Below are 13,879 nucleotides of genomic sequence, written 5' to 3' on the forward strand. Positions count from 1 at the left end.
TGAAATGGGGGAAAGACCAAAAAGAGAATCTCCCCGGGAGGAAAGTGGGCTCAGTTCCCCCTCCCTGCAGGCCGGAGATACCCAGATACAGCTTTTGGTGGAAAGAGGCAATTAGGGTCCCATCAGGGTTGGAAATTCCCTGGAGGTCCAATGATTAAGACTCTATGTTTCCACTGCAGGGGGGCAAGGGTTTGATTCCGGGACTGGGAACTAAGATCTCACAAGCCACGTGGTACAGCCAGAAAAAAAAAAAAAAAAAATCCCACCAGGGAGAAGGCATGGAGGGCTCAGGAAGCAACAGGAAATTGGGAACCAGTTGGCCTTTTCAAGCTTATTTTCCCTCTCCCTCCACCGCTCAGACTGAAAACCGAATGCCCAGCTCTGTGGTTTGGGAAGTGGGGTCTAGTTTTCCTCTCAAGGAGGCAGCACTGGTCCTTTCAGTTCCTGAACTGAACAGGTCCCTGGTCAAAGGGATCTGGACCTAAATCCTGGCTCCCCCATCTACTGAATGACCTTGGCTAAATCCTGCTCTGAGCCTCAGTTTCTTCCTCTGTAAAATGGGAATAACCCTGTAGTCAGCTCAGAGGTTTGTTGTGAAGAATACACGAGACAGTGTACATGGAGTACTCAGCAGTGTGGCACCCAGCAGGTCCTGGATGGACGTTAACTCCTGTGATGGTGATTCATCTTTCACCTTCCCAGGCAGCTCCTGATCATTTGCCCACTGCCACCAGAAGGACTTGTGAGCCAACCCCTCTTCCATCTACACCCACCCCCACTCCCCCTCAAGCCTAAGAACTCAGTCTCGCTAATGAAGCCGAACTCTCCTCCCCCCACTGCCCATTCAGAAGTCATTAGCAGGATCTCCACAATTAGGAACAAATGGTTTATAACGGATGGCACCCAGGGAGGGCTGCGCGGATGGAGGGGAATGAAGCTAGTGCTTGGAAGGCAACAGGGAGCTGCTAGGAAAAGAAAAACAAGTCCTGGGGCAGAAGGGTCTCTCCTCTACGGGATGAGACCACACCCTCATTTCTGTCTGGGAGAATTCAGGGAAGGACCAGTGACCTCTGTGCGGAGGTCAGGTGCAGGGATGTTTACCAGTTCTTTCTCCAAGCTAAAGGATTCCAGGTCTGTGTTGGGGTCGCAGCCTTGCTGTGTGCGTGTGCATGTGTGTGTGAGGACGTGGTGCTCAGGAAGACAAGCTTGAAGGACTGAACTTTGAGAACAGAGCAGCAGAATCGCACAGATCACAGACCTGGTGAGCCGGAGGGTTAAAGGGTTATCTAGTCTGGTGTTTTCCAAATTGCTGGCCTGGCCATGATCTAATGGTGGGTCATAGAGTATCAATTGAGAAGGTCAAAAAAAAAGGAAAAAATACACACACACATGAAAATATCAGAGTTAATACATAAGCATAAGCATTGTTTCATGAAACTGTGCTGCTGCTCCAAACAAAAGGTATTTCTTACGACAGATTCCAGCAAAAATATCTGCCAAACACTGATGTAGTTCACTTTATCGATAAGGAAATGGAAATTCAGAGATGGGCAGTGAAGTGCCCAGAGTCATACAGCAGCTGAAGCAGAACCTGAATCCCCTGGGCCTGACGTGGGCTCTGAACAGGGAAGAGCGGCCAGGAGGTGGGCAGGCAGGATGGAGGACCCCCAGGAATTAAAACTCTGGTTTAATTCCAATGGTGGCGAAGGGCAGCCAAAATAAACAAAACTGAAACTTTTGTTTGCATCTAACTAATTTTGGCAAAATTGGGATCTCAACTGTCTGGACAGTTTCAACTGAGAGCTGGCTAGATTTAGAGGAAGGGGCCCTAGAAGGGTGTTTAGGGGGCCAGCCCACCCCAAACCTGAAAAGCCCTCCCAGGAAGGTCTATCACCTGATCACCTGTCCCCCTGGAATACGACTTTTGATTCCTTTATCCATGATTCAGGGAGTATTTATGAAGTCCCGCAGGGCACTCACACTGTCCTAGACACTGGGGACACGGTGTGTTTGCTTTAACCGGGCTCACATCCTAATCGAATGAGACAGACGCTACAACACAGTGAAGCGAGCTGTGAGATGGTGGCCATGTCGTGCAGGACGGCGGGATGGTTACTTAGGTTGTACGGCCAGGGAGGATCCCTCCTAGGACACACTGAGGATGAGGGTGCTACTCTTTCAGGGGAGGTATATACGACTGGAAGGAGCTGGTGCAAGAGTCCAGAAGCAGGCGTAAGGCTGGAGCGTTATGAACCAAAAAGGCCAGTGTGGCCAAGCTTCTGAGGAAGTCTCAGGAATGAGCAGCAGCCAGATCACAGGGATGCTGGGTTTTTTATTGCATTCTATATTCGAGGAAAAATTGCTGGAGAATTTTATGAAAGAACAGATATAATCTCTGAGAGCAGATATCTAACCCACTGCTAGTAAACAGTAGGTACCTAATAAGTACTTGTTGACTGGTACAGGAAACCTCTGTCTATTCCTTGAAATACAAGTCCTCTGGGACCAGAGTGTGGAGGGAAAGAGGACAGGGAGAGGGTTCAGAGGTCAGGGGTCCCAGCCATCAAGGGTGCTGACCTGGGGGGATCCAGGCTCTCCACCAGCCAGGCTTTGTCCTCCAGCAAAGAGACATAAAAATGAAATTACGCAGAGAAGGAGGGGCATGGAGGATGGGGGAGAGGAGACCATAAAACCCCCGAAGTGATTCTACACCTTTTTCCCTTGGAAAAAAAAAAAGCTTTTTGGGGAAGGCTGTAAATTTTTTTTACACCAACCTCGTAAAAATGACATCGGCACATTCTCAAATTAGAACCATTAAAATGAAAACCAGCAACACACAGATACAGGCAGGCCCACGTGGGTGGGAGACACACAGCCCAGTTTCAGGACCCCATCCCCAACAAGTGTGTTGAGAATGCGACCCCTCCAAGGAAGACAATTAACAAAAGAACCCACCAGGGCCCAGAAGGGCAAGGCCCTCCCTAGAAGCCGGCCCTCCCCTCCATTCCTGCCCCAGCGGCATGGGTGCAGCCTCTCGGGGCCAAAACCAGCTCCCCAGGAAGGTCCAGCAGTGGGATCTGGAAGAAACTGAAGCACTGTGGGCTGAGGGTGGCAGGGTGGCGGCGCTTCCCCTCCCAGACATGTCCCAGTAACTGGAGTTCTCTGGAAGCGGGTCTGCTCCCAGGTCTGGGTTCAGGGCTGCCGTGAACCCAGCCACTGCCCTCACGCTAGCTACCCCGCAGGGGCTCTAAGAGCGGGGTTTGGAGTGGGGGCTGTCCGGGGCATATGGTTCCCTCCCCACCGACTCCCACTGGGGCTCCCGCAGGAGAACACCTAGCTGACCCACTGAGAGGGGGTCCCGGGATATGCCCACCTGGCTTCAGTCCTTCACCCTTAGAAGAGGAAACACTCACCTTCTTCCCCCTCAATTCTCCCCACTGTCCCCAAACTTGTAATCAGTAAGGACAAGAACTCTGGTGTAAAAGGGAGATGAAAGAGGCCGGGGGGTGGGAAGAGGGGGTCTCAGAATTCCACAGCAGAAGGGAAGCCTGGGGGTACAGTGGGCAGGCTCCTTCCTAGTCCCGAGGAAGCAGGGGCCTGGGGACACTCCTCCTCTACCTTTCTCTCCCCTCTTAGGGAAACTTCCTTTCCTGTTGGACTAGGAGGCAGACACGCAAAACAGGGGGGCCTTTGGCTTAGTCACCCAGGAGGGGTATGAGAAGGGGAATTTGGCCCTCTCAGGACCCTGCCCGTCACCTTACTACCTGACCCCACCTCCCACTTGCCCCCTGTTCCCAGGCAGGAGGGACACAGGGAGTTTCTAACACTCCCTGCAGCTGTCGGCAAGTCTGGGACCTCCCCCGCGTGAACTTTCTAAGTCTCCCCTCTGAGGAGTGTGGGCCCTGACTCTCCCTTCAGGGCCCCCAGCACCTCCTGGGAAAGGACTCATTCTACAGAAAGAGAAAGGGAGTCTGGAGGGTGTGGGACCGGAGATGAAAGAATGGGATCTGGGGCGGGAGCGAAGACTTGAAGAAATGGGCCCCAGACCTGCAGACGAAAGGCAACTGCTGTCAGCACGTGTGAGGTGTCTGTGCTAATGCACCTCCGAAGACTCCCCCTTTTCCACCCCATCCCCCCAGGAGCTGGGGCCACGAGAGCCAGATGGGGGAGGGAAAGGAAAATCTCTTCCATTCTTCCTTCCCCCAACTCCCTGACACTGCCCACCCCCCGTCTCTATGGAGGGGGCTGAGGTAAAAGCCCATTAATGTGCAGAGCCCCCAACCATTCTGAATCTCCTCACAGGATGTGAACAGGGTGGGATTTGGCCCCGGTTGCCACAGCAACTGCAGTGGGAGTTCCCAGACGCTAGGCAACCCTCCTGTGACCCTTGCTGACCTGTCACCCCCGCAACCAGAGGACAATAGGAGTGGCGGCTCTGGAGGCCCCGGACGCCTTTCAGCCCAGCCGCTCTGCCCGCTGCCCGTCCCCCCCGCCCGCCGCCTGCCTGGCCCAGTCCTCCTGGCCCCAAGTCCAGCGAGCATCCAGCCTGGCCCCCGAAACCTCCCCAGGCCCTCCACCTCACTTCCCTAGAGCTGCCACACACTTCTCCCAGCCCTGGTTGTGCCCCCATCGGAGAGCCCAAAGGATATTTGTGGAGACCCCAGGGAAAGCCCTACACACCAGGAACGTGTTCATACAGGTGAAGTCAGATTAGGAGAAAATGCAAGGGTAACCTTCAAAGAAAAAATGCCATCCTAGAGGGGAAATATGGGCCAAAGGAGACTTTGGCTTGGTGAAGGAAGGCAGGGGTTGATGGGCAGCTGGCACGCCTGTTGGGTTCAAGGCATCTCTAACAGGATCACTAACCCCAGCAGGCCAGCAGGGTGCTGGGTGCAAAACGAGCTTCCATGCATGTTTGCTGAGTGAATGTGCGCTCCAAGGTTCACCGTCCTCCCCCTGCCTTCTTCTCAGGGGAGATTCACCAGGAGACTGGAGACCAGGTGAAAGCCCCAAGGACAGAGTGGAGGCAGTGGGGCTCTGTCACTCACCGAAAAGGGGCTGGGAGGAGGGAGCAGGAAGCTGGGGCCTTGGCTGCTGGACCGAGGCAGGGCAGCCAGACCAGACGGGGACCCTCTCTCCAGTCAGACAGGGCCGGGCAGCCCAGCCCTGCCCCCCCACCCCCACCCCCTGGCCGCCTCTGTTTAAACAAGCTCTCGGCCTGCTGTTGCATGGAAACCGGCGCCGGCTCTTGTTCCAGAGTGACGTGGCTGCCCTCTTCAGCACTGTTTGTTTCGGCCTAAAGTCCTGTCACCAGCCTGACTTCTGACTCGCCCTGTTTATCTCTCTCTCTCCTTTGTCAACTCATTACTCCCAAAGGCCAAGACTGCATTTCCAGGGCTTGTTTATCCAGAGCAGAGGGGCAGGGACCAACCGACAGATGGACAGACGGACAGAGGAAGAGGAGCCACGGGGGCACAAGGAGGACGGACCAGGGCGCCACCCGCAGACCCACTCACGGCCTCTGGAGTGGCCACTTAGAGCCGGCGGCCAGCGCTGCTTTTTGTTGGTTTGTTTTAAGAGTGCTTTTAGCCTGAGAGTGGAGAGCTCTCATTCAGTCACCAACAGTGGTTTATTTAGCACCTAGTAGGCGCCAGGCCTTGCTGCCTTGGGGACTGCGAAGTGTGGTAGGAGCTGAGCCCTGCACGAGGAAACACCAGGAGCCGGGAGAACCGAGATCTACCATCCCTGGCACCTGGACAGGTCAGTGCTGCCTCTGGCTGCCCCCTTATCCGTGATGTGGGAATAACAACAACACAAACTTCCCACAAACAACACCACAAAGGTAAGGGGATTAAAGTCCCAAAGCATCAAACAGAGGCACAGAGTTTTTGTTTGTCCTCCAAGGACTTCCTGATTGGGGTTGAGAGGGAGCAGGCACTTGCTGGGCCCAGCCCTCTTCCTCCATTCACTCTCCCAACAAAGAGTCAGAGACATGTGTTGGGGGGGAGGGGGTAACCAAAAATCGTTACCCTGAAGCTCCCCTCGCCAAAGCTTCACTCATATATTGGAGGCAGAAGGATGGCCCACAGAGTGTTTCCTTTTAATTGACAATTTTATAATTTTAATTTTGCAGGGTTCTTTTCATAGTTTGGAGCCAAGAAAACCTTTTTTAAGTCTCAAATATTTTCCTTGGCCCTAGGCACTACGCCCGTAGTGAGCGCAAATGGATAAACCAGCCCTCCCTCCGCCTGCCTCCAAATCTCCACCCCAGTTTATTTGTGAAACAGATATAGGATTTTCCAGGACTTTGGGATATTCACCAAAACAAACAGGGATAACTGGAACGTGGAATATAGATGGTAAAACACAGCCTGAGTGCAACGCAGAACACAGAAACCTGATCAGTACAGACAGTCCCGTCTCTCCCCACCCCACACCTCTCCCCGCTTATCCTGCTCACTGGTGCTCAGTCTTCTCTTCAAATAATTTTTTAAAAGAAACTTTCCCCCTAGCCTTCCCTCCACTTTCACAAATTTTCATAGCTCTGTCTGCCTAGAGGTGCGAGAGAAGTTTTCACCCATACAGAATGGGTGGCCTTGGAGATCTCCGTCCTGGTGTGTTTTGTTATTGTTTTGATAAAGGGTAGGGTTCTGCCCTTTGACCTTCTGTCCCCCATAGATGGTACAGACTCTGTGGGTCTCTTCCCCAGGGAACCTGCTTAGGCAAGCTTGGGAGATGCCAGTGAACTCCCAAGGACCATCTCCCTGGAGAAAGGAGACAGGCCTTTTCTGCTCAAGTTGCCACTGTTTGCAAGAGGAAGGGATTTTTAAAGTCCTCAATTCTGTTCACACCCGTATGGATCAGTCACTGGGGGGAAGGATTTCACGCCCAAATTGCATCTGATCCTAACAGTCCCTGTACTTCAGGTGCCAAGAGGCCAAGGCTCAGGGAAGCCCAGGACTGGCCCAGATGGACTGCCGGGAAGGAGAGCTGGAGACAGAACCTGGGTTTGTTCATTTCCTGCGTCAGTCCTGGCTAACCAGCTCGGGAGTCGGCCTTCGGACAGTGCTGCTTCCAATCTGACCTCTGGCTTCAAGTGTGGTGGGAAAGGGCCCCTTAGGGGCTATGAAGTGGGAGAAGGAGCCTCAGGGCAAACCTGGGGGAGAGCAAGAGATGACGGGGCACACACCTGTGCACACAGGGCAGGGAGGGGCACAGGCAGGGAGGCAGGACCACCCCCCCGGGGTAATGCCACCAGCAGTGATTTGAGAAGCAATGTCAAATAAGAGAAGGAGCATCCCAAGGCCAGGGCTGGCTGGGCCGGTTCTCCTGAACTTGTCAAGCATGATTTTCCCTTTTTCCCGGGTGGGGCTGGGAACTGGGGCCCCTGCTCTGTCATAACCCAACCAGGCTCCCCACCCTAAGGCCTCCTGATCCTCAGAGAGGCTGGTCTTGGACTCCTGAACTCTTCAGTTTAGGGTGGGAATGATGAAGGGGGAAGAGGGAGGAGGATACAGACAGAAGTTTCCAGTCGGGCACTAGACCTGGAGGCCTGCCTCTGCCTGCTGCTCGTGAACTCCTCCCGGGTACGCTGACCCCTGGTGCCTGTGAGTTGACTCACAGCTTGGATCAGGGGCCGGAGGCAGAGGTGCAGGTGGGGAATGCATTACAATACAAACAAAGTAAAGCTACCAATGAGTGCAGAGCCCCCTAGGCCAAAGAGGAGACACCAAGAGCAGGGTCTCCCTCCCCCAACCCTGTTAACTTAGTCAGAGTGCAGGAAGAGCCCAGGTGCCCGCCTGCCCAAGATGCAACCCCCTCGAGCCTGCTGCCCAGCCATCTGTCTGCCCTTGTGGGCATTTCTGAGCCTAAGCCCAGAGATCTCAGGGCCCCCAGCCACACCACCCTTTCTGGAAGGGCTGCTCTCCCCTGGCCTTAGTGATCACTAGGGCCGGGGTGGGGGAGGGGGGGGGCGGCGGCGCGCTGGTGGTCCCTGCTGGTTGGATCTTCTCAAGAATGTTAAGGTCAGGCAGCTAGACTGGGAGCGGAGGTCCCCGGGGAACCGGGATCCGGCATCCCTCCCAGGTGGCTGGGGAGGCGTGCCGGCTCCTACCTGTTGCTGCTGGAAGTGCAGGAGCTCCGCGGGGCTCATCTCGCCGTTGCTGTCTGCGCCCACTGCCGAGTCCCTGCCCGCACCGCCTGTGGCAGGGCCCGCAGCCCCGCCGCCGCTACTGCCGCCGCCGCCGCCATCGGCCTGCCCGGAGAGGCTGCCCACGCCGTTCTGACCAGACGGAGCTGACCTGATTGTCTCCGAGGCGGATTCCACCATCATGTCGCTCTAGCGGGACCTGGAGAAGGAGGAGAGACGTGGGGGAGGGGCTGAGGCGCGAAGGCCGGACGGCGGGCCTGCAAGGGATGCCCCCAACACCCCCGTCCCCAAACAACACAGCTCCACCGAATCGGGGCGGCTTCTCCCTCTCAACTTCCTGGAGGCCGACCCTGGGACCCCTGCTGGGGCGCAGACCCTCCTAATGTCACCCTCCCCCCAGGCCCAGGTGAGGGCAGCTCCAGCCTGTAGCTGAGGCGCCCCCATTGCCCCATATTTCCTCGAGGGGGCGACGCCCCACCCCTAAACCAGTTCAGGCCTCTCCCTCCAGGCTAGCTTGTAAGGCAGAGCCAGGATGGGCAGGGGTCTGCAAGGACTTAAAAGCAGGTGAGGTATTCACTGGGAGCCACCATATTGCCTCCCCTCAACACCTGTGATGGCCGTTGTGTTTATTTCCCCCCAGACCCGGAGCTCCCCAAGGGCAGGGCCTCCTTTCCTGGCTGCAGCACAGGCAGCTGCCGTCTGCCCAGCTTCCACTACTGGATGCCAGTCCCTCAGCTGGGCCTGGAGCTGCCCCCGGGACGCGGGCAGCCGGTGGTCCAGCCTCCCTGACCGTCCATTCTAAGGCCCTCAGCCCAGCGCCTTGCCCAAAGCTGATTCTCGGTGTTTACTGTCTCTACAGGCACCCGGACCCCTTCTCACAAGAATCGTGGGAGACCGTTCCTTTCGTCCTGATTTTACAGATGGGAAACCGAGGGTCCAGAGCATCAGAAGATTTACCCAAGGCCGAGCCAAGGCCTGAATCCTGTGTCTTCTTCCCCCATGTCCCCAAACTGCCTCTCAAGCAGTGGCAAAAACATGCTCAGAAGGACAAGAGGGTATGACTGGGATGGTCAAGGCCAGCAAGGAGGGGCCCTGCGGTTCCTTCTGTATCTCATGGAGGGTGCACTAGCTCAGATACCTGTTACACAGACCGAAGCAGATGGGGGGCTTCAGTGGGCAGAGCTGTTCTCAAAGGCTGGGGTCTCCAGCTATTGCCAAAGCCACAGTCCCTGGAGAGGAACATTGATTTCAGCCAACAAGACACAGTTGGTACCCACTACTGATCTCTGACAGGAGTCTTAACCTCCCTAAATCTCAGTTTCTTTGTCTGTAGAAGGAATTTCTCCCAGCCTCAGAGTCCCGTGAGGAGTAAATAAACCAGCACACACAAATCACCTGCAGAATTAAGGTCCAACAAATGATTGGTCCCTTCTTCACCTGCCCTCTATTTGTAAGGGTGAAGGCCCTGGGCTTGGAGAGGTCGAAGACTTGGCCCAGATCACACAGTGATCAAAGGGTGGAAGCCAGTCGGTGATCTTTCCTCCCCTTCTTGATTCCCTTTTGGCCTTTGCAGACCCCACAGACACATGGAGTCCCTGACCCAATACCTGGGTGCGGGTGGGCTTTAATAGACCAACGGCTGGAAGAGACTGACTGCCCTAGTTTCTTCTCCAAAGAGGCAGCCCCCAAATTCTCTTTCACTCTGGAAGAATTCTTTCCCGTCACCCTACTGAGCCCCTTGCTGTTTCTGCCCCACTGTCTCAGAATGGGAAGGACAGTGAGGGTATGGGGGATCTGGGGGGCTAGAGCACTGCTGAGGGCCCCTGGAGAGGCCACCAGTCCACGTGTGGCACATCACACCTGCTCTTGTGCGGCCCCCTGGGTGACCCTGCGCTGCTGGAGTGTCCCTTTTTCTCTGCGTGTTCCCAAGGGCTTTTTACAACCCACCCCCCCCCCAACCCAGCTGCGGCTCCCAATCCTGGGTTCCGAGAGGAGTTGGGCCGGGGGCAAGGGCAAGGTTGGGGGTGACGGTTTGGAAGAGATTGAGCACTCCGTCTCAGGCCTTAATGGCCGTGTCAGCCCGGGGGCCAGTGGCTGCCAAATGATGGATGGCATGGACACCATCCTCCACCCACCAGAGCACAGGGCTCCAGCCCCCTCCCCACAACCACCCACTTCAATTCCCCCCAGCAGCCTACAGAGCACCTTCCTGCACTCAGGCCTGGGTACCCCCGCTGCTACCCAAGGGGGAGGGGGAGACAGCAGGGCCGCTCTGCTCTCCCTCGGCCTGACCCTGGCCCTCATTCCAAGTCTAGCTGCCCTGAGATCTGAGAACTCCTGGGCCCCTGGGGACAAAGACCAGAGCCTCAGGGGTATGTGTGTGTGTGCACAGGAGAAAGGAGAGAGAATCCAGCAGTTTCTTCCTTGGGGTAAGACAGAGTGCCCCTTCCCACACTCACACACACCATAAAGTTGATCAGACAGCAAGTTTGGAGAAAAGGAGAAAAAAGGAAGGAGGATGCAAACAGAAGTGTCCTTTTCTTTTCTATTGAGGGGGGGATATAGAGCGACACCCAGTGAACAACATAATTGCTGCAATGTGGTGTATAATAATAGCTATTCAAGCGCCGATCATTCATATTAAACAGGGTGAAGCAAGCCTCTCATTTGCATGCTTGAGATTATATGCATTTGAAAAGTCATTTCCGCAGGGTGTATGAATGGCATTAATTCCCACGTGGCACTCTGCTCTGCCCCCTCCCCCAGGCTCCTGCCCGCCCACCATCAGGAACCCAAATCTGCAGGTGGGTGCTCCCAGGAATCTCCACACCCTCACCTCTGCCCTGAGACACCTGCCCTCCCGAGGGGAAGCACATGGGCAGAGGGTAGCCTCATGCCTGTCTCTCTGCTGGATGATGTAACAGCACTGGGGTGTTCCCGCACTGTGGGTGAGCAGGTTCTGTGTGCCTGGGGCCCAGCCAGGTAGGGGTGGGGTGGCTGGGGTGGGGTGCTGGAGGCAGGCCTTGATATCAATGCCTGGTTCCCATAAGGATAGGGGAGAAAGCCAGTGTCCATGGGAACCTGGACTCTGGCGGGAGGAGACAGGGGCCTGAGTGTCAGGGCGCCTGAGCTCAGTCACAAGCAGCTGTGAATCCTTTCCCTTCCTCCTCTGCGCCTCTGTTTCCCTGTCTCTGTGTGGCGAGGTGGTCCTGAAGGTCTCTTCGGACTTGGAAGCTCCAGGAATAAAACTCCCCAGTGTGTGGATAAGAAACCACCAAGTTCTAGTGGCAGCTGAGAGACACGGAGGGTCCACTTGAATCAAAGCTGTCCCTTTCCCAAAGGGAAATGCAGGCCTCAAAATTCCCAGTGGAAACTTGGGCTGCCTGCTGTGGTACTGAGGGGGCCCCTCCAAGAGCCCCCTCCTCCGTTCACTCCCACCCCTCTGCCTCTTTCCACACACTCCCTCCTCTGCCAAGCCAGCTCCAGCCCTGGGCACCCCCCTGTCCTCAGCAAAGAGCTGCTGACTGACCACCTGCAGGAGCCAAGAGGCGCTCTGGGAAGGAGACCATCCGGTTTCAACGGCCAGCTGGGTGACCTTGGGCCAGTCACTGGTTGCTTTTTTTTCCTTCAAATGGACATGTAAGGAGAGGGAACAAGATCTTTCTAGGATTCCCTAAAATTGATTCGGTCATGGCCCACCCAGCCTTCCCTGAACCCTGCCCTGCTGCAAGCTGGGGGCAGCGCAGAGTCATCCCCTGTGCTCTAGGATTTCTCCCTGGGGTGCTGGTCCTACCATTGGGCAGGTCCTGGTTTCTGGTCTCTCAGGGCTCCCCTGGGGCGCCAGGGCACCTGAGAGCCTCTGGCCAGTTAAGGAAGGAAGGAAGGAAGCAGGGTCTAAGCCGCAACCGCCTCTTCCGCTCTGGGGTCATCTGCGGGGCCGCTGGGGGCTCTCCCACCTCCCCTGAGGCTCCTGGCCCTTCGAAGGACGCGGGCTCGCAGCACGGACCGGCTTGGAACGCGCCGGGCCTGCCTCTGTCCCCTCCCTGGCCGGAAGTGACGAGTTCCACCCACCTTGGGGCCAAAGGGAGGACCCAAAGGTTAGGGTGCTTTCTGGGGGGGAGGGGAAAAGGAACAGGGAACCCCACACGCGGAGAAACCTTTTGTGCCTTTTCCGCGGGCCCATATGGTGTACGGAGTATTAATTACCGTAGCTTTTTAATTAACAATCGCTTAATCTGAGCGATTGCCATGACACCCTATGCCTCGCCGCGAACCCGCGCCGCCCGCCCTGCCAACTCATCAATTAATTTTTATTGACGTTTTCTTCCCCAAACAGGCACAATACCAGGGTTTTCCAATTAACACCTCCGCGAACTCTAATTAGTGCAATTAACAGACTGATGGATGCCCGGAGTTTACCCGCAAGGGAGGGAGGGAGCGAGGGAAGGGGCGGGGCAGCCCCCAGCGCGCTCTCGCTAGGGGCTAGGGGCCGCGCATCCGGCAGGGCGCACACGCGCACCACGTGCATTCGCGAAGCCGGAGAAGGGGCGCACCCCCAGCTCTCAGGGGGAGCCCGGCTGGTGGGGGCGTGACCACAGGTAACCTGTACCCAGAGCAGTGGTGGTGATTTGAGTTGAAATAGCAGACACCGGGGTCCAGCCCTTGGGAAACCTAGAATCTTGTCAGGGGGGCAGTTGAAAGCCTGAGACTAGACTAGACTAGAAGCTGGCTTCTAGCCCTACCTCTGTCACCAGTTTGCAGTTTAACTTGGGGCAAGTTCTTCCCTTTTCTTCTCCGTAGGATGATGGGGGAAATTGGACTAGATGTAGCTATCTGTTTACAATGTATATAACGCTATCAACTTCCAAGAAAGACTGGGAAGCCTGCAATAAAAGACAGACAAAGCTACTTAAAATATAATACCATGGGGTAGTACAAGGGAGAATAAATGGGCCAAGAGCTTAAGCCAGAGGATCTCAAACTTCGGTGCATCAGAATCGCCTTGGGGGGCTTGTTAAAATACAGATTACTGGGCCCCCAGCCTGGAGCTTCTGATTTTAGGCCTGGAATGCCCTGAGAATTCATTTCTTAAAAGTTCCTAGGTGATGCTGATTCGGCCTGTCCAAGGCAACAGCAGGGCTCCAGCAACAAGCACTGGCTTCAGTTATGAGCTTCCTGGTGGCCAAAACAAGGTGATCTACCTCCAAGACCGTTTGTTCATTCAACGTGGCCAGTTAAGCCAAGCACTGAGTGAGGCCCTATCTACAGGATACTAAAACTCGGTCCTGGCCCCCACCTGGCTTACAAAATTCAAACAAGCCAGCGTAGGTGTCCTGGGTGTTTTGAGGGCAACTGGTAATAATGGAGGTACAACTTCACCTCCCTTTTTTCCTGGGTAAATTTGGCATTTGTCTTTTTGAAAGTTTAGCCAGTAGTGTGAAGTTTTGGCCACAAAGTCATTCTTCTCTTTCTGATGCTGCCCAGGAGAATATTTCACCAGCAACGACCCTTCATCCATTCATTGGTTCAACAAATATTTAAGCACCTACCCACGTGCCAGCCTGTGTTTGTGCAGACCTGAGTAGGCCTTGCACTCCGGGAGCTATGTCCCCACAAGGTGAGGCAGACGATAAATAAGGACACATGTAGATAAGCTCAAATAAAACAAATTCTATAAATATGAGTACAAGGAACAAATAAAAGACTCAATTTATATGGAGGAGCAAAGAA

General features: G+C 55.3%; 1 protein-coding gene across 4 annotated transcripts in view; it reads right to left on the reverse strand.

The window, feature by feature from the left end:
• Positions 1-13,879, reverse strand: part of FOXP4 (forkhead box P4) — a 51,156-nt gene that overhangs the window by 25,101 nt on the left and 12,176 nt on the right. For all 4 annotated transcript variants that reach the window (XM_070361462.1, XM_070361464.1, XM_070361461.1 and 1 more), the window contains exon 2: positions 8,114-8,348. In XM_070361462.1, coding sequence (XP_070217563.1) covers positions 8,114-8,332 — 219 coding nt within the window. In that variant the 5' untranslated portion in view covers positions 8,333-8,348. The remainder of the gene's footprint in view (positions 1-8,113; positions 8,349-13,879) is intronic.

This window comes from Bos mutus, chromosome 23 (assembly GCF_027580195.1).
Source record: "Bos mutus isolate GX-2022 chromosome 23, NWIPB_WYAK_1.1, whole genome shotgun sequence".
Lineage (NCBI taxonomy): Eukaryota > Metazoa > Chordata > Mammalia > Artiodactyla > Bovidae > Bos > Bos mutus.